The 23073-nt window shown below is 38.1% G+C and overlaps 1 protein-coding gene across 2 annotated transcripts in view; it reads right to left on the bottom strand.

The window, feature by feature from the left end:
• NKAP (NFKB activating protein) overlaps positions 1-23073 on the bottom strand; it is a 41538-nt gene that overhangs the window by 6424 nt on the left and 12041 nt on the right. For both annotated transcript variants that reach the window (XM_049872506.1, XM_049872507.1), the window contains exons 5-8: positions 4940-5003; positions 2990-3099; positions 2817-2892; positions 1322-1471 (exon numbers count right to left, since the gene is read on the bottom strand). In XM_049872506.1, the coding sequence (XP_049728463.1) occupies positions 1322-1471; positions 2817-2892; positions 2990-3099; positions 4940-5003 (400 nt within the window). The remainder of the gene's footprint in view (positions 1-1321; positions 1472-2816; positions 2893-2989; positions 3100-4939; positions 5004-23073) is intronic.

Here is a 23073-nt window from a genome sequence, read left to right as displayed (position 1 = left end):
TGAACAATTCCCTTGTTGCCCCTCAAACTTTTTAAAGCACTATAAGCTTCATAATAAGTCCTTATATCTGGTGAGGCAAATCTCACCTTCCTGTTCTTCTTCATGAGTGCTCTCAATTTTTGGCTCTTTAGTCTAATATACAAATTTGAGAACCAGCTTATTAAGTTCCATGAGAAACTCTGTTGTGCTTTTGGCTGAAACTACACTGACTCTACAAATCAATTTGGGAACAACTGACAACTTTATAATATCCTATCCATGAACCTGGTATGTCTCCATTGGCTTAGGTCCTCTTTAATGTCTCTTAATAATGTTTTATAATTTTCCCTGAAGAAGTCTTAGGAATCTTTTGTTAAGATTTATTTCTAAGTACTTAATATTCTCTGATACTATTATAAATGTTGTTTTCTTTTTATTAAGTTATGTTTTCTAGTTGTTTGTTGCTGGCATATAGAAATGAATTGGTTTTTGTGTATTAACCTTATATCTAATCATTTGTTAAACCCTCCAATTATTTATAATCCATCAGAAGACTGTTTAGGGTTTTAAATGTTAACAATCATATCATTCACAAAGAATGAGTCTTATTCCCTCCTTCCCAGTCCCTATGCCTCTAATTTCTTTTTCGTGTCTTATTGTACTGGTCCTCCAATATAATATTTGCAAATGCTAGTTCTCAGAATTCCAAGATTCTAGAGGAGCTTTAGTAGTTCTGTAAATATTTGCTTCCAATTTCACTTAAAAACATTTACCTACTTTAAAAAATGTATAAAGTTTTTAAAAATCCAAAATTCAATTTGATCTTAGTACTGATGCCCTATAAGCTCACTCTCCTGGTTCTCTGTGGTACCTTGCTTCCTCTTCCCTAATTTTAGATTCATTCCCCCATGCTGAATCTGATGTCTGTCATAATCCTTTTCTGCCATTCACTCTCAGAAACCCTGAGTCCACAGAGAACTGGAGTCAAACTCAGAAACCAAGAAACATCGTCTTAAGAAAATGCTTTCCTAACTACCAAAATGCCACATTCCTCATGGGGCAGTGATAAATAGCTGAATTTAACTATAGCCTCCAGTGGATAAGATATCTGTACCAAAAGGACACTGGAAAGGTAGATTCTGTTAAGTTGGAATATAGCTGAGTTTGAGACTGAGTTATATATTTACTTGGAATTTTAGATAACCATATTTATACCAATATTTATGCTGTACTTTTCATTAGAAATGGTTACTTCATGAAAATCCATCACTAAAATATAATTCTGATAGTAAGAAAGGAAAAGATCTAATCATGGAAACTGACAGCGATGCCAAGAACATACCTGCTACCACTCATTACATAACCTGAGCATTCAAATGATGCAATCTCTTCACTTGTCAAGCCAATTTCACCTCTTCGTGGGATACGTTTTCCAGCTTTCACATATTCAGCCATAGCTGCACCTTCACCAGGTAACAGAGCATGGCCATAACTACAAAGTAATTCAGAATTCAGGAAAAGTCCGTTAAATCATTTCAATATAAAAAGATCCTCTAAAGAGAGCACAAAAAACCATTTTCTCTAAGAAAACAGTAGGGATAGCAGTGCTGAGCAGTAGTATGCTAGGAGGGCCAATGTGAATTACTTTTTAAAATTAGTGAACACTGAACTATGATCTACGTAACTAAGCAAGAAAAGCAGAGATACTTTGGAAGAACAAAAGAACTGATGGTAGTGAATGCAGATTCATGGTTTACAATTGTGAATTAATTTATCCCTACAGGTATCACTTTTACTGCTTCTCCCTCCAGCTAATTCCCTTTTCCTTTTTTCCCTTAAAAGAAGTTAAATAATGCATCTCAAATTAACATACTTTTTAGATTTACAATCAATAATAATGCTATAAGTAACAATTATCTATTAACTTTCATTCAAGAGGACTTTAAAAGTTACCATCCTTTCATTCAATTTAGTGTTTCTTATACCTGTTGGAAACCCTGGTGGCGTAGTAGTTAAGAGCTATGGCTGCTGTAACCAAAAGGTCGGCAGTTCGGTCTACCAGGTGCTCTTGGAAACCGTATGGGGCAGTTCTACTCTGTCCTATAGGGTCGCTGTAAGTCGGAATCGACTCGACGGAAATGGGTTTGTTGTTTTGTTTTGTTTTTTTTTTTTGAGTACCTATTAAACTCAAAGCTTGCCCTTGTGGAGTTTATAGGTTAATAAGGATATAACTGCAACACAAGGTAGAATATATGATACAGTTCATAAATAAATAGGAAATACTGTGAGAATTAAAGTGGGATAAAAATCACATCTAACTGTGGGGTGGGGAGAGGTAATTGGGAATCATGTATGTACCCTCTTTTTTAAAAAGGGCTTTGAGGGATGGCAAGGATTTTGACAAGAAGAAAATGAGGGTAGGGAAGGAAAAAGAGGGCAGGGAAGAGAAGGGAAGGCTGTTGGGGGAAGACACAAGCTGTATAAGGCACAAAAGTGGGAAAATGCAGAATAAATACAAGGAACTTTTAGTAGTCTAGCTCAGTTGGAGCCTAGAGCATAAATGAGTAGAGGGAGATAAACCTGGCAAGGTTAGTTGGGGCCATACTCTTTGGAAGGTACTTAAAACAAAACAAAACAAAAACAAAACCTGTTGCTGTCAAGTCGATTCCAACTCATAGTGACCCTACAGGACGGGGTAGAACTGCCCCATAAGGTTTCCAAGGAGCAGCTGGTGGATTCAAACTGCCGATCTTCTGGTTAGCTGCCAAGCTCTTAACAACTGCACCACCAGGGCTCCTGGAAGGTACTTTAGATATTGTAGATACATTGCTACTTACTTCAAAGGTTTATCATCTTGAGAGGCAAGTGTTTTTGGAGCCTCTGGTCCAATTAAATCTGAAGGTTCTTCAGGCTCTGTACAAAAGATGTTCAGAAACGTATTCACATTTTGACTAATTGGTTAATTTAATGTTTCAGCTGTTCTGAGTCAAAGTCTATCAAAACAACCTACTTGATCGATCCTTCCAGGGATTCTCCAGAAACTCTTCTTGGGAATCTTTAGAGCTTGAATCACTGCTCTCTTTTCTATTCTTTTTAGACTTCTTTTTCTTGTATTTCTTCCTGTAGTGATTATAATTTGATGCAAATTTACTCAACAGTCCCATGTTAAAGGGCATCTTATTTTTTAAGACAATGCAGGGTAAGACTGATTAAAATTATTTAAATTCCCAGCTTATTGAAACTTGTTAGAGAAGAATTTTAATTTAAAAATCCACTAACTTACTTAATCAAATCATGTTTCACTATATAAAAAAGATTACTAAAGCGAACAATTAATACAGTTTTAATGTTGTACAGAGACAAGAGAAATAAAGTAGTTTAAAAACAGTCTTATCGATTTGAGCATTAATAATAGTTTTAAGCATAATGGATTAAAATACATCAAATATGTTTAAATCCTTGGGTTCACAATGATACTAAAAAAAAAAAAATACCCCATCAGTCACCTTTGGGGGATGTTAGGAAACCAACTCACTATTTTGAAAACTCATAAAACAAACAAACCAAAAAGAAATAAAGCAATCATATAGCCCTTTCTATATGAACTATACACTTCAGGGTAACCAAATAGTTGATGGTGTTAAGTTTCTCTTATTGAATTATTCTACCTAATAAATGAAGACAGAAAGACAGAATTAGACTATCACTATTTTGCAATCCCTAATGAAATAATGAATCTAGGCAATGATCATTAATGGTTGTTAATATGACGAAAAGATACAACCAGGCATTACATTATCTGCCTCCTGATGAATGTATACAATACCACCTATGAAGTATTCCTTGAATATTTATTTCAAACTTGAATCTGAACCTCACCAAGCCTCTAGACCTATCAATCTACAGGAAATACAGAGGACTAAGAACATGTTAAAGAACACCGGAAGAATGCAATCACTGCCTCCATGAACAACTGCCTCCTTTGTCATGAGACCAGAAGAACTGGATAGTGCCCAGCTACCATTACTAAATGTTTTGATCAAAGATTCTATAGAAGAATCCTGATCAAAAGAGAGAAAATGCAGAATGGAATTTCAAATTCTCATGGAGTCCAGACTTTTTGGAGTCATGGAGGCTGGATGAACCTCTGAAACTACTGCCCTGAGAAAATCTTTAAACCTTAAACCAAAAATATCTTCAGAAGTCTTCTTTAAACCAAACAAAAGTTTAGCTTAACCAGTAAAGGATGTCTGCCATAAGCATTGTGCTCTTTTAAGAACTATCTATATAGCATCAAATTGACAACAGCAACCTGAAAGATTAGATGGGAAACTTAGGGGGCACAATTCAGAAAAGGAGGGTCAGAATGATTATACAACTTGAAGAATGTAATGAATGTCACTGAATTGTACACGTAGAAATTGTTGAATTGGTGAATGTTCTGCTGTGTATATTGTCAACAAAACAAAATAAATTAAAAAAATGCAATCGGCAAAATCTATACTACAGGAAACTCTACGGGACAAGTGATTTGTAGAGTGATAAACAGCAAGAACAAAAAGGGAAGGGGAACCTATTTATTTAAAGAGATCTAAGAGACATTTAAGAGACATATCAACCAATTGTAACTTATGGACATTATTTGGATCTTGATTTCAACACACTATAAAAAAATTGATGATAATTCAGGAACTACTGTTAAGTTTTTTAGGTATGATAATGTTATTGTGGTTATGATTTTTTTTTTTAAAAAAAAGAGTGTCTATCTTTTAGAGAAATGTGCTGAAGTGTTTATGGATGAAATAATATCTGGGATTGGTTTCAAAATGATTGGGGGTAGTGGAGACTGCCTACAAGTTGACAGTTGTTCAAGGTGGGTGATGGGTACATGGAGGATCATTATAATACTTTTTGTAATTTTATAAACATTTCCTTAATAAATATTAAGAAAAAAACTGACGATCTGTGCTTCTTCTTCTTTTCCTTTTTCTTGTTTTTCTTTGCCCTCCTTTTTGTATCTTCATCTGCAAATTAAAACACATTATAATTGAAAAAAATGTTAAACTCTAAAACCCCAATACCTTTGAATATATAGGTATCCGATTGCTGTCCCATTAGTTGTTACAGAGAAATGAATTCATTCAAACATTTATTCCTATTTTCCAGAAACTGTGCTAGGCATTGGAGACATAGAAATTAAAGTTATATCTTGTATTAGACGATACAGGGTATTATTATTACTTTTACCGTGTGAGATAACGATATTATCGTTAAATAGGAACATGTCCTTATTTTTTAGAGATGTGTACAAAAATATTTAGGTTTGAAATATGATATTTAAAATTTACTTTGAATACATCAGCAAAAAAGAAAAACACATCTGAAGCAAATATATTGAAATGCTAACAATTGTTAAATCTAGGTAATAAGTATATGGTGTAAGGTCATTATGATTTGGAATCTACTCCATGGCAACTGGGTTTAGTGGAACCTGGTGGCGCAGTGGTTAAGCGCTTGGCTGCTAACCAAAAGGTCGGCAGTTTGAACCCACCAGCTGCTCCGCAGGAGAAAGATGTGGCAGTCTGTTTCCATAAAGATTACAGCCTCGCAAACAAAAATCAGTTGGGTTTCTATACAACAGCAATGAGAAATCTGAAATGGAAATTAGGGAAACAATTCCATTTACAATAGCATCTAAAGAATAAAATACCTAGGAATAACTATAACCAGGGATGTGAAGAACTTATATAATGAAAACTATAAACCACTGCTGAAAGAGATTAAGGAAAACTTAAATAAATGGAAAGATGTTCCATGTCCACGGACTGGAAGATTTAATATTGTTAAGATGTCAGTACTAGCCAAAGCAATCTATAGATTCAATGCACTCCTGATCAAAATTCCAACAGCCTTCTTTACAAAAACAAACCAATCCTCAACTTTACATGGAATGACAAGAGGCCCCAAATAGATAAAGCAATGTTGAAAGAGAAAAATAAAGTAGGAGGACTCACACTTCTTGATTTTAAAACACACTATACAGCTACAGTCATCAAAACAGCCTGGTACTAGCTCAACAATAGAGACACAGACCAATGGAATAGAATTGAAAGTTCAGAAATAAACCCACACATCTATGCTCAACTGATTTTTGACAAGGGTGCTAAGTCCATTCGATGGGGAAAGAAGAGTCTCTTTAATAAATGATGCTGTGAAAACTGGGTTTTCACATGCAGAAAAATGAAACAGGATCCATGCCTCACACCATACACAAAAACAAATTCAAAATGAATTAAGGACTTAACGTGTAAACTAAAACTATAAAATTTTTAAAAGAATGAGGAGCAACGCTGTCATGGCTAGCTTTCAAAAATGGATTATCTAACATAATAACAAAAGCACAAACAGCAAAAGACAAAATAAATAAATGGGACCTTATAAAAATGAAAAACATTTGTTCTTCAAAAGACTACAAAAGAAGTGAGAAGACAAGCTACAGACTGGGAGAATATCTTTGGAAACCATATGTCTGACAAGAGCTTAATAACCAAAACATACAAAACTTTGACGACAAAAACATGAATAGACATTTCATCAAAGAGGACATTTAAATGGCCACCAAACACATAAAAACATGCTCAGTGTCATTAGTCATCAGAGAGATACAAACCAAAACCACAATGTGGTATCATTTCATTCCCACTAGGATGGCTAAGATTAAAAAAAACAAAATAAATGTTGGTTATGATGTGGGGAAATTGTAACCCTTGTCCATTGCTGGTAGGAATGCAAAATGGTATAGCCATTGTGGAAAACACTGTGGCAGTTCCTAAAAAAAAATAAAAATGGAACTATTATATGATCTAGCAATTCCACTCTTAGGTATATACCCAAAAGACTTGAAAGCAGAGATTTAAAAAGAGAATTGTATACTAATGCTCACTGCAGCACTATTCACAGTAGCCAAAATGTGGAAATACCCTAAGTACCCATCAACAAATGAATAAACAAAACGTGGTACATACAATGGAATACTACTCAGCCAGTAGAAGAAATGAAGTCTTGATACATGCTACAGTATGGATGGAGCTTGAAGACATTATGCTGAGCAAAAAAAAGCCACTCACGAAAGGACAAATACTGAATGAACTCACTTATATAAAAAGACAAGAAAAGGTAAATATACAGAGACCAAAGTGTATTAGTGGTTACCAGGAGTGGGAGGAACAGGGGAAAAGAGGGGTTACCAGTGAAGGAACAATCACATTGATTAAGGGTAGGGTTGCACAGCTGATTATCATAATTGCTGTCAATAAGTTGTACACCTACCTGTAAAAAGCTGAATTGGCGAAAGTTGTGTGGTAGATAAATTTACAGTAAAAACAACAAAATGAATAGCTGCTGAGGCTGCTTATGTACACCAAACACCTCATGGGATTTGGTTCCTTGGTTTGGAGGTTTAGGGTCATGGCTTCATGGGACATCCCAGTTAATTGGTCTAATAACATGTTAGGTGCTTCTGTTCTACCTCCTAGTTCACTATGTAATGCCTGGGGTCTTAAAAGCTTGCAAGCAGCCATCCAAGGCACAACAATTTATATCTATTTACCTGGAACAACAGAGGAAGAAGAAGAGTCAGGAAGAGGAGGAGGATATGGAATGTGTGGCTAATTGCCTCCATGAACATGTGCCTCCTTTTCCATGAGACCAGAAGAAATGGATGGTGCCTGGCTACCACTACTGATCATTTTGATCAAAGATTCCATATAAGAATCCTGATCAAAAGCGGGAAAATGTGGACCAGAATTGAAAATTCTCATGGACTCTAGAATTTCTGGAGCCACGGAGAATGGATGAACCCTTAAAAATAGTACCCTGAGGAGGCAGGGCCAAGATGGCAGAATAGACAGATGCTTCTGGCAAGCCCTCTTACAACAACGACCCGAAAAAACAAGTGAAATGAGTATATTTATGACAAGCTAGGAGCCCTGAACATCAAAGGCAGAGTTAGAAAATAAACTAAGTGGCAGGGGGAGGAAGTGACGGTTCAAAGGTGGAGAGGAGTCACCGGACCTGAATCGCTGGGAGCCTTCAGGTACCATTCCCAGGAGCGGCTGCAGTGGGCTGATACTAGCGTTCGGCCACAGTTTCCTCAGGGAGAAGCAACAAGTCACACAGCCTACTCACACCTCCAGAACCAGAGAAGAATGGTGCTCTCCGCAAAAGCTAAGTACTTGCGTATATTTTACTGCACCCGCTGCCCCCAAGCCGGCTTCAGCGGCTGTTGATTTCCCTGGGCCTGACATGGGCCCTGTTGAGTGCCTAGAGCCATCCTTCTGGCCTTGGAGAAGGAATAAATTCGCAATTGGGGGAAAAGATAATTTGCCAGCTCCACTAAACAGGGGAGCTCAGGACAGAAGCGGTTCCTGTCCAGGTATAAACGGTCCGTGAACTTTGAGTACCTTTCCCCCCTGCATGGACCCGTGTGGGCCTATTTCAGAAGAACAGGCCTTTGTTGGCAGACTACAACTGTTTGTCAGCTGTGCGGTGGAGAGGTGGGTGTTTGATATTTGACACCCCTTTGCCTATTAAACAGAGTCCTCACCTACCCATATCTCGGGGCATAAGGACTGGTGGCTCCACACAGGTCACCCAGCCACCTGTGACAGGGGTCCAAGAATAACTGGTACCTCCCAGTCCTTATGACCAAAACCTTTGGGTGCCCATGGTCCATCTGCAGAACCCACCCACCTGCACGCTCTAGGGAATAGGGATGCACTTTCCTCAGGGACACTTGGGGGGCGGTTCTCAGCCCCCTGCTTTGTTCAGAGCATGACCCCCTGCTGCAACCAGATACCGGTACCCACACCAATCACCACTGCCCCTCTAAGACTCTAGGACAGAGCCTGTACCACACACTTGATGATCAGCTACCTGGACACCTAAGCTGAATTCATACAAGAAAAGTGAATGCACTGCTAGACTGATATACCTGATAACAGCTCTAGCCATCTGGGGACAGGATGTCAGAGCTCCAAGGGCAAAAATAATCAAGCTAGATCACTCAAGCAACCCATTTGGGCATATCAAAATAAAATGAAGCAAGAAGCTACGATACAGTAAGTAAACATAAAATAAACTAATACAACAACTTTTAGATGGCTTGGAGACAACAGTCAATATCAAGTCACATAAAGCAACAGACTATGATTGCCTCAACAAGCTCTCAAAACAGAGAATCAAGGGATCTTCTGAATGAAAGTGCCTTCCTGGAATTACCAGAGGCAGAATACAAAAGGTTAATATACAGAACCCTTCAAGACATCGGGAAGGAAATCAGGCAATATGCAGAGCAAGCCAAGAAACACAAAGATAAAGCAGTTGAAGAAATATTAAAAAGGTTATTCAGGAACATAATGAAAAATTTAATAAGCTGGAAAAATCCATAGACAGACACCAATCAGAAATTCAGAAGATTAACAATAAAATTACAGAATTAGACAACTCAACAGAAAGTCAGATGAGCAGAATTGAGCAAGTGGAAGGCCGAATTTGTGAACTTGAAGAAAAATCAGATAAAAGAACTTAAAATAAAAATGAAGAAACCTTAAGAATCATGTGGAACTCTATCAAGAGAAATAACCTACGAGTGATTGGAGCACCAGAACAGGGAGGGATAACAGAAAATACAGAGAGAATTACTGAAGATTTGTTGGCAAGAAACTTCCCTGATGTTGTGAAAGATGAGAAGATATCTATACAAGATGCTCACTGAACTCCACATGAGGTAGATTTTAAAAGGAAGTCACCAAGATATACTATAATCAAACTTGGCAAAACCAAAGATAAAGAGAGAATTATAAGAGCAGCGAGGGATAAATGAAAAGTCACCTACAAAGGAAAGTCAAGAAGAATAAGCTTGGACTACTCGGCAGAAACCATGCAAGCAAGAAGGCAATGGGTACACTTACATAAAGCATTGATGGAAAAAGCTGCCACCCAAGAATAATATATCCAGCAGAACTGTCTCTCAAATACGAAGGTGAAATTAGGACATTTCCAGATAAATAGAAGTTTAGGGAATTCGTAAAAACCAAACCAAAACTACAAGAAATACTAAAGGGAGTTCTTTGGTTACAAAATCAATAATATTGGGTATCAATCCAAGACTAGAACACTGGATAGAGCAATCAAATGTCAACCCAGACACGGAAATCACAAAAATAAATCAAGATAAAAAAATGTTCAAAACAGGGAAACAGTGATGTTATTATGTAAAAGAAGACAACATTAAAACAATAAAGAGGGACTAAGAAACACAATCACAGATCTTTCATATGGAGAGGAAGACAAGGTGATACAAAGAAATAAAAGGTAGGTTTAAATTTAGAAAAATGGGGTAAATAACGAGGTAACCACAAAGGAGACAAACTATCCTGCACATCAAAATAAAACACAAGAAAAAATAGAGACTCAGCAGAAACAAAATCAACAAAAACGAATATGAGGAAAAGACAATATATGAACTACTCAGCACAAAAAATTAAGTGGGAAAAAGAAACTATCAACAACACACAAAAAAAGACATCAAAATCATAGCACTAATAAAAATACCTATCCATAATTACGCTGAATGTAAATGAACTAAACGCACTAATAAAGAGACAGAAAGTGGCAGAATGGATTAAAAAACATAATCTGTCTATATGCTGCCTACAAGAGATACACATTAGACTTAGAAACACAAGCTAAAACTCAAAGGATGGAAAAAATATATATCAAGCAAACAACAATCAAAAAAGAGCAGGAGTGGCAACATTAATTTCTGACAAAATGGACTTTAAAGTTAAAGCAACCATAAACAATAAGGAAGGACACTATATAATGATTAAAGGGACAATATACCAGGAGGATATAACCATATCAAATATTTATGCACCCAATGACAGGGCTGCAAGATACATAAAACAAACTCTATCAGCATTGAAAAGTGAGATAGACAGCTCCACAATTATAGTAGGAGACTTCAACACACCACTTTTGGTGAAGGATAGGACATCCAGAAAGAAGCTCAATAAAGACATGAAGATCTAAATGCCACAATCAACTAACTTGACCTTATAGACAGATACAGAACACTCCACCCAACAGCAGCCAAATATACTTTCTTTTCTAGTGTACTTGGAACATTCTCTAGAATAGACCACATATTAGGTCATAAAGCAAGCCTTAGCAGAATACAAAACATCAAATTTTACAAAGCATCTTCTCTGACCATAAGGCCATAGAAGTAGAAATCAATAACAGAAAAAGCAGGGAAAAGAAATCAAATGCGTGGAAACTGAACAATACCCTGCTCAAAAAAGAGCAGGTTATAGAAGACATAAAGGATAGAAATAAGAAATTCATAGAATCCAATGAAAAGGAAAACACTTCCTATCAGAACCTTTGGGACACAATGAGAGCAGTGCTCAGAGTTCCATTTATATCAATAAATGCATGCATACAAAAAGAAGAAAGGGCCAAAATTAGAGAATTATCCCTACCACCTGAACATATACATATAGAGAGAAACAAAAGAAACCCTCAGGCACTAGAAGAAAGGAAATAATAAAAATTAGAGCAGAATTAACTGAAATAGAGAACAGAAAAACAATTGAAAGAGTTAACAAGACCAAAAGCTGATTCTTTGAAAAAACAAACAAAATTGATAAACCACTGGCCAAACTGACAAAAGAAAAACAGGAGAGGAAGCAAATAACCAGAATAAGAAATGAGATGGGCGATATTACAACAGGCCCAACTGAAATTAAAAGAATCATACCAGATTACCATAAAAAATTATACTCTAAAGATTTGAAAACCTAGAAGAAATGGATGAATTCCTAGAAACACACTACCTACCTAAACTAACACAAACAGAGGCAGAACAATTATATAGACCCATAACAAAAGAAGAGATTGAAAAGGTAATCAAAAAACTCCCAACAAAAAAAACCCCTGGTCCGGACGGCTTCACTAAAGAGTTCTACCAAACTTTCAGAGAAGAGTTAACACCACTACTAATAAAGGTATTTGAGCATACCAAAGGACGGAATACTCCCAAACTCATTCTATGAAGCCAGCATTTCCCTGATACCAAAAACTAGGAAAGACACCACACACAAAAAAAAAAATTACAGACTTATATTCCTCATAAACTTAGATGTAAAAATCCTCAACAAAATCTAGCCAAAAGAGAGAGGCAGGGCCAATATGGCTGACTAGGTAGATGCTACCTCAGATCCCTCTTGCAACAAAGACTTGGAAAAACAAGTGAATCGATCACATACATGACAATCTACGAACCCTGACCATCAAACACAGATCTAAAGAGTTGACCTGAGTGACAGAGACTAAGAACGAACAACCACGGGGAAGAGCCTGGAGCCAGTGTCCCAGTCAGAAAACCTTGATGCCGGGCTTTGGACTGGGCGCAGGGTAGCTGAGCGCGGCATCCTGAGATGGTGCAAACACGGGACGCAGCCCTAGACCCCAGAAGTGACCTCGGGGGAAGCCCAGCCAGTGCACGCAGGCAGCGCAGCGACACGGGTGACAGGAGGAGAAGTCACTGGGAGGCAGTGACTGGTTTTGGAGCCTGGAGTGTGGAGTCCCAGCCAGGGAACCTTGGCGCTGGGCTTTGGACTGGGAACGGAGGAACTGACCATGGCTTCTGAGACAGCACAAGAAAAGGACGCGGGCCTGACCCTCGGGGACAATCTCGACCCAGCCAACGCACACAGGCTACACACCCCTCAGGAATCGCAGATAAAACAGTCATCACCAAGCAAGATAAGTAACTTTGTCTATATTCCTGGGTGCTACTCTCTCCCATCTATCTGATCCCTCCCTTCCCCTTACCAGGTGGCTTCATTAATATTGGAATTTCCTGAGCCAGAGAGTGAAGTGCTCTGCAGTTTTTTTGTTTGCTTTTTTTTTTTGGTCTTTTCCTAACCCATTCTCCTGGCCTGAGAGAAGCAGCTACAAAAAACCCAGGGACCAAAAATCCTTCCCTGACTTCCCGAAATTGGACTAAGAATACAGAAACACCTCCAGCCAAGCATATGAGATCCATGGTCTTGGGCTTTCATCCCTACAGGAAACAAGGTGGCTATTATAATGCAAAGGCAATTCTGATAGGGATTTGACTGTAATTGTTTTAGTGGATTACTGGAAAGACAAGTTTCCCAGGTCTGATATCTCTGCATATTAAACAGAGCCCTAACTGACCCACAACGGGGAACTGAGGGCTGAAGCTCCCCCCAGACCACCTAGCCTCCTGCCTTAGGGGTCTGAGGATGGTGACACCTACCAATTTGTAGAGGTACATGCATTGGGTGCCTAAGGTACAGCTGCAGAGCCCACCCACCAAAGTGCTTTAGGAATAGAGACACACCTACCTCACTGGCACTTGGGGGAAGCCTGTCAGCATCCAGCGCCCCCCCCGGAGTATGACCCCCTGCTGCTACTAGAATCTGGGGCACACAACTAGCACCACTACTCCTCTAGGTGGATAGGTGACAGTCTGCACCACACACTTAGTGTCCCAAAATCACATTCTACTCAAGAATAGTGAATGGACTCAGGCTTATATATCTGGCAACAGCCCAAACCAGCTGGTAATAGGACATAAGTGATTCAAGGGCTACAACAATCAAGACAGCACAATCTAGTAGTCCATCTACGTATACTGAAAGAAAACAAAACAAAATAAGACTCAGTGAGCAAATATAAAATAAATCATTACAATATCTTATACATGGCCCAGAGACAGCAGTCAATATCAAACCACATAAAGAAGCAGACCATGACTGCTTCTACAAATCCCCAAATTAAAGAATCAAAATCTTTCCCACATGAAGATACAATCCTGGAATTGCCAGATGCAGAATATAAAAAACTAATTTACAGAATGCTTCAAGACATCTGGGATGACCTCATAACTGAAATAAGGCAATGTACAGAAAAAGCCAAGGAACACACTGATAAAGCAGTTGAAGAACTCAAAAAGATTATTCAAGAGCATAGTGGAAAAATTAATAAGTTGTAAGAATCCACAGAGAGACAGCATTCAGAAATCCAAAAGATTAACAATAAAATTACAGAATTAGACAACGCAATAGGAAGTCACAAGAGCAGAGTGGAGCAATTGGAATGCAGAGTGGGGGATCTGGAGGATAAGGGAATTGACACCAATATAGCTGGAAAAAAAATCAGATAAAAGAATTAAAAAAAATGAAGAAACCCTAAGAATCCTGTGGGACTCTATCAAGAAGAATAACTTGTGTGTGACTTGAGTTCCAGAACAGGGAGGGATAACAGAAAATACAGAGAGAATAGTTGAAGATCTGTTGGCAGAGAACTTCCCTGACATCATGAAAGACGAAAGGATATCTACCTAGGATGCTCATCGAAGCCCATGTAAGAGTGATCCAAAAAGAAAATCACCAAGACATATTATCATCAAACTTGCCAAAACCAAAGATAAAGAGAAAATTTTAAAAGCAGCCAAGGATAAAAGAAAGGTCCCCTACAAAGGAGAATCAATAAGTTCAGACTACTCAGCAGAAACCATGCAGTCAAGAAGGCAATGGGATGACATATATAGAGCACTGAAGGAGAAAAACATCCTGTCAAGGATCATATATCCAGCAAAACTCTCTCTCAAATATGAAGGTGAAATTAAAACATTTACAGATGAACAGAAGCTTAGAAATTTGCAAAAACCAAACCAAAGCTACAAGAAATACTAAAGGAAATTATTTGGTCAGAAAATCAATAATATCGGATACCAGCACAACACAAGGTCACAGAACAGAACATCCTGATATCAACTCAAATAGGGAAATCACAAAAACAAATTAAGATTAATTTTTAAAAAGAAAAAAAGGCTCAAAACAGGGAATCATTGAAGTCATTATGTAAAAGATCACAATAATCAAAAAGAGGGACGAAATACAGGAGGCATAGAACTGCCATATGGAGAGGGAAACAAGGTGATATAGGACAATACAAGTTAGGTTTTTACTTAGAAAAATAGGGGTAAATATTAAGGTAACTACAAAGAGGTATAACAACTCCATAACTCAAAATAAAAACCAAGAAAAACATAACGACTCAGCAAACATAAATTCGACTACTATGAAAATGAGGAACACACAATTTACAAAGAAAAACGTCTCAGCACAAAAAAGCAAGTAGAAAAATGAAATTATCAACAACACACACAAAAATGCATCAAAATGACAGCACTAAACACATACTTATCTATAATTACGCTGAATGTAAATGGATTAAATGCACCAAAAAAGAGACAGAGAGTCTCAGACTGGATAAAGAAACACGATCCGTCTATATGCTGCCTACAAGAGACACACCTTAGACTTAGAAACACAAACAAACTAAAACTCAAAGGATGGAAAAAAATATATCAAGCAAGCAACAAGCAAAAAAAAGCAGGAGTAGTAATATTAATTTCTGACAAAACAGGCTTTAAAGTTAAATCCACCAAAAGGATAAAGAAGGTCACTACATAATGATTAAAGGGACAATTGACCAGGAAGATATAACCATATTAAATATTTATGCACCCAATGACAGGGCTGCAAGATACATAAAACAAACTTTAACAGAACTGAAAAGTGAGATAGACACCTGCACAATTATAGTAGGAGACTTCAACGCACCACTTTCGGAGAAGGACAGGACATCCAGTAAAAAGCTCAATAGAGACACGGAAGACATAATAGCTACAATCAACCAATTTGACCTCATAGATTTATACAGAACATTCCACCCAACAGCTACAAAGTATACATTTTTTTTCTAGAAGACATGGAACATTCTCTAGAATAGACCACATATTAGGTCATAAAACACACCTTTGCAGAATCCAAAACATCGAAATATTACAAAGCATCTTCTCAGACCACAAGGCCATAAAAGTGGAAATCAATAACAGAAAAATCAGGGAAAAGAAATCAAATACTTGGAAACTGAACAATACCCTGCTCAAAAAACACTGGGTTATAGAAGACATTAAGGAGGGAATAAAGAAATTCATAGACTGTAACGAGAATGAAAACACTTCCTATCAAAACCTCTGGCACACAACAAAAGCAGTGCTCAGAGGTCAATTTATATCGATAAATGCACACATACATAAAGAAGAGTGAGCCAAAATCAGAGAACTGTCCCTACAACTTGAACGAATAGAAAGCGAGCAACAAAAGAATCCATCAGGTACCAGAAGAAAACACACAATTAAAATTAGAATTGAACTAAATGAATTAGAGAACAGAAAAATAATTGAGAGAATTAACAAAGCCAAAAGCTGGTTCTTTGAAAAAATTAACAAAATTGATAAACCATTGGCCAGACTGACTAAAGAAATACAGGAAAGGAAAGAAAGGACCCGAATAAGAAACGAGACGGGCCATATCACAACAGGCCCAACTGAAATTAAAAGAATCATATCAGATTATTATGCAAAATTGTACTCTAACAAATTTGCAAACCTACAAGAAATGGATGAACTCCTAGAAAAACACTACCTACCTAAACTAACACAATCAGAAGTAGAACAACTAAATAGACCCATAACAAAAAAAGAGATTGAAAAGGAAATCGAAAAGCTCCCAACAAAAAAAAAGCCCTGGCCCGGATGGCTTCACTGCAGAGTTACACCAAACGTTCAGAGAAGAGTTAATACCACTACTACTAAAGGTATTTCAAAGCATAGAAAATGATGGAATACTACCTAACTCATTCTACGAAGCCACCATATCCCTGATACCAAAACCAGGTAAAGACACCACAAAAAAAGAAAATTACAGACCTATATCCCTTATGAACAGAGATGTAAAAATCCTCAACAAAATTCTAGCCAATAGAATTCAACAACATATCAAAAAAATAATCCACCACGACCAAGTGGGATTTATACCAGGTATGCAAGTCTGGTTTAATATTAGAAAAACCATTAATGTAATCCACCACATAAATAAAACAAAACACAAAAACCACATGATCTTATCAATTGATGCAGAAAAGGCATTTGACAAAGTCCAACACCCATTCATGATAAAAACTCTCACCAAAATAGGAACTGAAGGAAAATTCCTCAACATAATAAAGGGCATCTATACAAAGCCGACAGCCAACATTACTCTAAACGGAGAGAGCCTGAAAGCATTTCCCTTGACAACAGGAACCAGACAATGATGCCCTTTATCACCGCTCTTATTCGACATTGTGCTACAGGTGCTAGCCAGAGCAATTAGGCTAGACAATGAAATAAAGAGCATCCGGATTGGCAAGGAAGAAGTAAAATTATCTCTATTTGCAGATCACATGATATTATATACAGAAAACCCTAAGGAATCATCTAGAAACGTACTGAAACTAATAGAAGAGTTTGGCAGAATCTCAGGTTATAAGATAAACATACAAAAATCACTTGGATTCCTCTACATCAACAAAAAGAACATCGAAGAGGAAATCACCAAATCAATACCATTCACAGTAGCCCCCAAGAAGATAAAATACTTAGGAATAAATCTTACCAAAGATGTAAAAGACCTGTACAAAGAAAACTACAAAGTACTAGTGCAAGAAACTAATAGGGACCTACATAAGTGGAAAAACATACCTTGCTCATGGATAGGAAGACTTAACATAGTAAAAATGTCTATTCTACCAAAAGCCATCTATACATACAATGCACTTCCGATCCAAATTCCAATGACATTTTTTAATGTGATGGAGAAAAAATCACCAACTTCATATGGAAAAGAAAGAAGCCCCGGAAAAGTAAAGCATTACTGAAAAAGAAGAAGAAAGTGGGAGGCCTCACTCTACCTGATTTTAGAACATATTACACAGCCACAGTAGTCAAAACAACCTGGTACTGGTACAACAACAGGCACATAGACCAATGGAACAGAATCCATCCACATATGAGCAGCTGATATTTGACAAAGGCCCAGTGTCAGTTAATTGGGGAAAAGATAGTCTTTTTAACAAATGATGCTGGCATAACTGGATAGCTGTTTGCAAAAATATGAAACAGGACCCATACCTCACACCATGCACAAAAACTAACTCTAAGTGGATCAAAGACCTAAACATAAAGACTAAAACGATAAAGATCATGGAAGAAAAAATAGGGACAACGTCAGGAGCCCTAATACAAGGCATAAACAGAATACAAAACATTACCAAAAATGACGAAGAGAAACCAGATAACTGGGAGCTCCTAAAAATCAAACACCTATGCTCATCTAAAGACTTCACCAAAAGAGTAAAAAGACCACCTACAGACTGGGAAAAAATTTTCAGCTATGACATCTCCTACCAGCGCCTGATCTCTGAAATCTATATGATTCTATTAAAACTCGACCACAAAAAGACAAACAACCCAATCAAGAAGTGGGCAAAGGATATGAACACGCACTTCACTAAAGAAGATATTCAGGCAGCTAACAGATACATGAGAAAATGCTCTCTATCATTAGCCATTAGAGAAATGCAAATCAAAACTACGATGAGATTCCATCTCACTCCAACAAGGCTGGCATTAATCCAAAAAACACAACATAATAAATGATGGAGAGGCTTCGGAGAGATTGGAACTCTCATACACTGCTGGTGGGAATGTCAAATGGTACAGCCACTTTGGAAATCTATCTGGCGTTTTCTTAAAAAGTTAGAAATAGAACTACCATACAACCCAGAAATCCCACTCCTTGGAATATACCCTAGAGAAATAAGAGCCTTTACACAAAGAGATATATGCACACCCATGTTTATTAGCAAAAAGCTGGAAGCAACCAAGGTGTCCATCAACGGATGAATGGGTAAATAAATTATGGTATATTTACACAATGGAATACTATGCATCGATAAAGAACAGTGACGAATCTGTGAACCATTTCATAACATGGAGGAACCTGGAAGGCATTATGCTGAGCGAAATTAGTCAGAGGCAAAAGGACAAATATTGTATAAGACCACTATTATAAGTTCTTGAGAAACAGTATAAACTGAGAACACATACTTTTGTGGTTACGAGGGGGGGACGGAGGGAGGGTGGGAGAGGGTTATTTACTGATTAGTTAGTAGATAAGAACTACTTTTTTAGGTGAAGGGAAGGACAATACCCAATAAGGGGAAGGTCAGCTCAACTGGACTGGACCAAAAGCAAAGAAGTTTCCGGGATAAACTGAATGCTTCAAAGGTCAGCGGAGCAAGGGCGGGGGTTTGGGGACTATGGCTTAAGGGGACTTCTAAGTCAATTGGCAAAATAATTCTTTTATGAAAACATTCTGCATCCCACTTTGAAATGTGGCGTCTGGGGTCTTAAATGCTAACAAGCAGCCATCTGAGATGCATCAATTGGTCTCAGCCCATCTGGATCAAAGGAGAATGAAGAGCACCAAGGTCACAAGATAACTATGAGCCCAAGAGACAGAAAGGGCCACATGAACCAGAGACTTACCTCATCCTGAGACCAGAAGAACTAGATGGTGCCCGGCCACAACCGATGACTGCCCTGACAGGGAGCACAACAGAGAACCCCTGAGGGAGCAGGAGAACAGTGGGATGCAGACCCCAAATTCTCATAAAAAGACCAGACTTAATGGTCTGACTGAGACTAGAAGAATCCCAGCGGTCATGGTCCTCAAACCTTCTGTTGGCCCAGGACAGGAACCATTCCCGAAGACAACTCATCAGACATGGAAGGGACTGGACAATGGGTTGGAGCGAGATGTTCATGAAAAGTGAGCTACTTGTATAAAGAGGACAATTGAGACTGTGTTGGCATCTCCTGTCTGGAGGGGAGATGGGAGAATAGAGAGGGTTAGAAACTGGCAAAACTGTCACGAAAGGAGAGACTGGAAGGAGGGAGCGGGCTGACTCATTAGGGGGAGAGTAAGTGGGAGTATGGAGTAAGGTGTATATAAGCTTATTTGTGACAGACTGATTTGATTTGTAAACTTGCACTTAAAGCACAATAAAAAGTATTTAAAAAAAATTAAAAAAATCTAGCCAATAGAATTCAACAACATATCAAAAAAATAATCCACCACGACCAAGTGGGATTTATACCAGGTATGCAAGTCTGGTTTAATATTAGAAAAACCATTAATGTAATCCACCACATAAATAAAACAAAACACAAAAACCACATGATCTTATCAATTGATGCAGAAAAGGCATTTGACAAAGTCCAACACCCATTCATGATAAAAACTCTCACCAAAATAGGAACTGAAGGAAAATTCCTCAACATAATAAAGGGCATCTATACAAAGCCGACAGCCAACATTACTCTAAACGGAGAGAGCCTGAAAGCATTTCCCTTGACAACAGGAACCAGACAATGATGCCCTTTATCACCGCTCTTATTCGACATTGTGCTACAGGTGCTAGCCAGAGCAATTAGGCTAGACAATGAAATAAAGAGCATCCGGATTGGCAAGGAAGAAGTAAAATTATCTCTATTTGCAGATCACATGATATTATATACAGAAAACCCTAAGGAATCATCTAGAAACGTACTGAAACTAATAGAAGAGTTTGGCAGAATCTCAGGTTATAAGATAAACATACAAAAATCACTTGGATTCCTCTACATCAACAAAAAGAACATCGAAGAGGAAATCACCAAATCAATACCATTCACAGTAGCCCCCAAGAAGATAAAATACTTAGGAATAAATCTTACCAAAGATGTAAAAGACCTGTACAAAGAAAACTACAAAGTACTAGTGCAAGAAACTAATAGGGACCTACATAAGTGGAAAAACATACCTTGCTCATGGATAGGAAGACTTAACATAGTAAAAATGTCTATTCTACCAAAAGCCATCTATACATACAATGCACTTCCGATCCAAATTCCAATGACATTTTTTAATGTGATGGAGAAAAAATCACCAACTTCATATGGAAAAGAAAGAAGCCCCGGAAAAGTAAAGCATTACTGAAAAAGAAGAAGAAAGTGGGAGGCCTCACTCTACCTGATTTTAGAACATATTACACAGCCACAGTAGTCAAAACAACCTGGTACTGGTACAACAACAGGCACATAGACCAATGGAACAGAATCCATCCACATATGAGCAGCTGATATTTGACAAAGGCCCAGTGTCAGTTAATTGGGGAAAAGATAGTCTTTTTAACAAATGATGCTGGCATAACTGGATAGCTGTTTGCAAAAATATGAAACAGGACCCATACCTCACACCATGCACAAAAACTAACTCTAAGTGGATCAAAGACCTAAACATAAAGACTAAAACGATAAAGATCATGGAAGAAAAAATAGGGACAACGTCAGGAGCCCTAATACAAGGCATAAACAGAATACAAAACATTACCAAAAATGACGAAGAGAAACCAGATAACTGGGAGCTCCTAAAAATCAAACACCTATGCTCATCTAAAGACTTCACCAAAAGAGTAAAAAGACCACCTACAGACTGGGAAAAAATTTTCAGCTATGACATCTCCTACCAGCGCCTGATCTCTGAAATCTATATGATTCTATTAAAACTCGACCACAAAAAGACAAACAACCCAATCAAGAAGTGGGCAAAGGATATGAACACGCACTTCACTAAAGAAGATATTCAGGCAGCTAACAGATACATGAGAAAATGCTCTCTATCATTAGCCATTAGAGAAATGCAAATCAAAACTACGATGAGATTCCATCTCACTCCAACAAGGCTGGCATTAATCCAAAAAACACAACATAATAAATGATGGAGAGGCTTCGGAGAGATTGGAACTCTCATACACTGCTGGTGGGAATGTCAAATGGTACAGCCACTTTGGAAATCTATCTGGCGTTTTCTTAAAAAGTTAGAAATAGAACTACCATACAACCCAGAAATCCCACTCCTTGGAATATACCCTAGAGAAATAAGAGCCTTTACACAAAGAGATATATGCACACCCATGTTTATTAGCAAAAAGCTGGAAGCAACCAAGGTGTCCATCAACGGATGAATGGGTAAATAAATTATGGTATATTTACACAATGGAATACTATGCATCGATAAAGAACAGTGACGAATCTGTGAACCATTTCATAACATGGAGGAACCTGGAAGGCATTATGCTGAGCGAAATTAGTCAGAGGCAAAAGGACAAATATTGTATAAGACCACTATTATAAGTTCTTGAGAAACAGTATAAACTGAGAACACATACTTTTGTGGTTACGAGGGGGGGACGGAGGGAGGGTGGGAGAGGGTTATTTACTGATTAGTTAGTAGATAAGAACTACTTTTTTAGGTGAAGGGAAGGACAATACCCAATAAGGGGAAGGTCAGCTCAACTGGACTGGACCAAAAGCAAAGAAGTTTCCGGGATAAACTGAATGCTTCAAAGGTCAGCGGAGCAAGGGCGGGGGTTTGGGGACTATGGCTTAAGGGGACTTCTAAGTCAATTGGCAAAATAATTCTTTTATGAAAACATTCTGCATCCCACTTTGAAATGTGGCGTCTGGGGTCTTAAATGCTAACAAGCAGCCATCTGAGATGCATCAATTGGTCTCAGCCCATCTGGATCAAAGGAGAATGAAGAGCACCAAGGTCACAAGATAACTATGAGCCCAAGAGACAGAAAGGGCCACATGAACCAGAGACTTACCTCATCCTGAGACCAGAAGAACTAGATGGTGCCCAGCCACAACCGATGACTGCCCTGACAGGGAGCACAACAGAGAACCCCTGAGGGAGCAGGAGAACAGTGGGATGCAGACCCCAAATTCTCATAAAAAGACCAGACTTAATGGTCTGACTGAGACTAGAAGAATCCCAGCGGTCATGGTCCTCAAACCTTCTGTTGGCCCAGGACAGGAACCATTCCCGAAGACAACTCATCAGACATGGAAGGGACTGGACAATGGGTTGGAGCGAGATGTTCATGAAAAGTGAGCTACTTGTATAAAGAGGACAATTGAGACTGTGTTGGCATCTCCTGTCTGGAGGGGAGATGGGAGAATAGAGAGGGTTAGAAACTGGCAAAACTGTCACGAAAGGA

Source organism: Elephas maximus, chromosome X, assembly GCF_024166365.1.
Source record: "Elephas maximus indicus isolate mEleMax1 chromosome X, mEleMax1 primary haplotype, whole genome shotgun sequence".
NCBI lineage: Eukaryota > Metazoa > Chordata > Mammalia > Proboscidea > Elephantidae > Elephas > Elephas maximus.
Note: the sequence above shows the minus strand (reverse complement) of the source record. Positions and strands in the feature narration are given on the sequence as shown.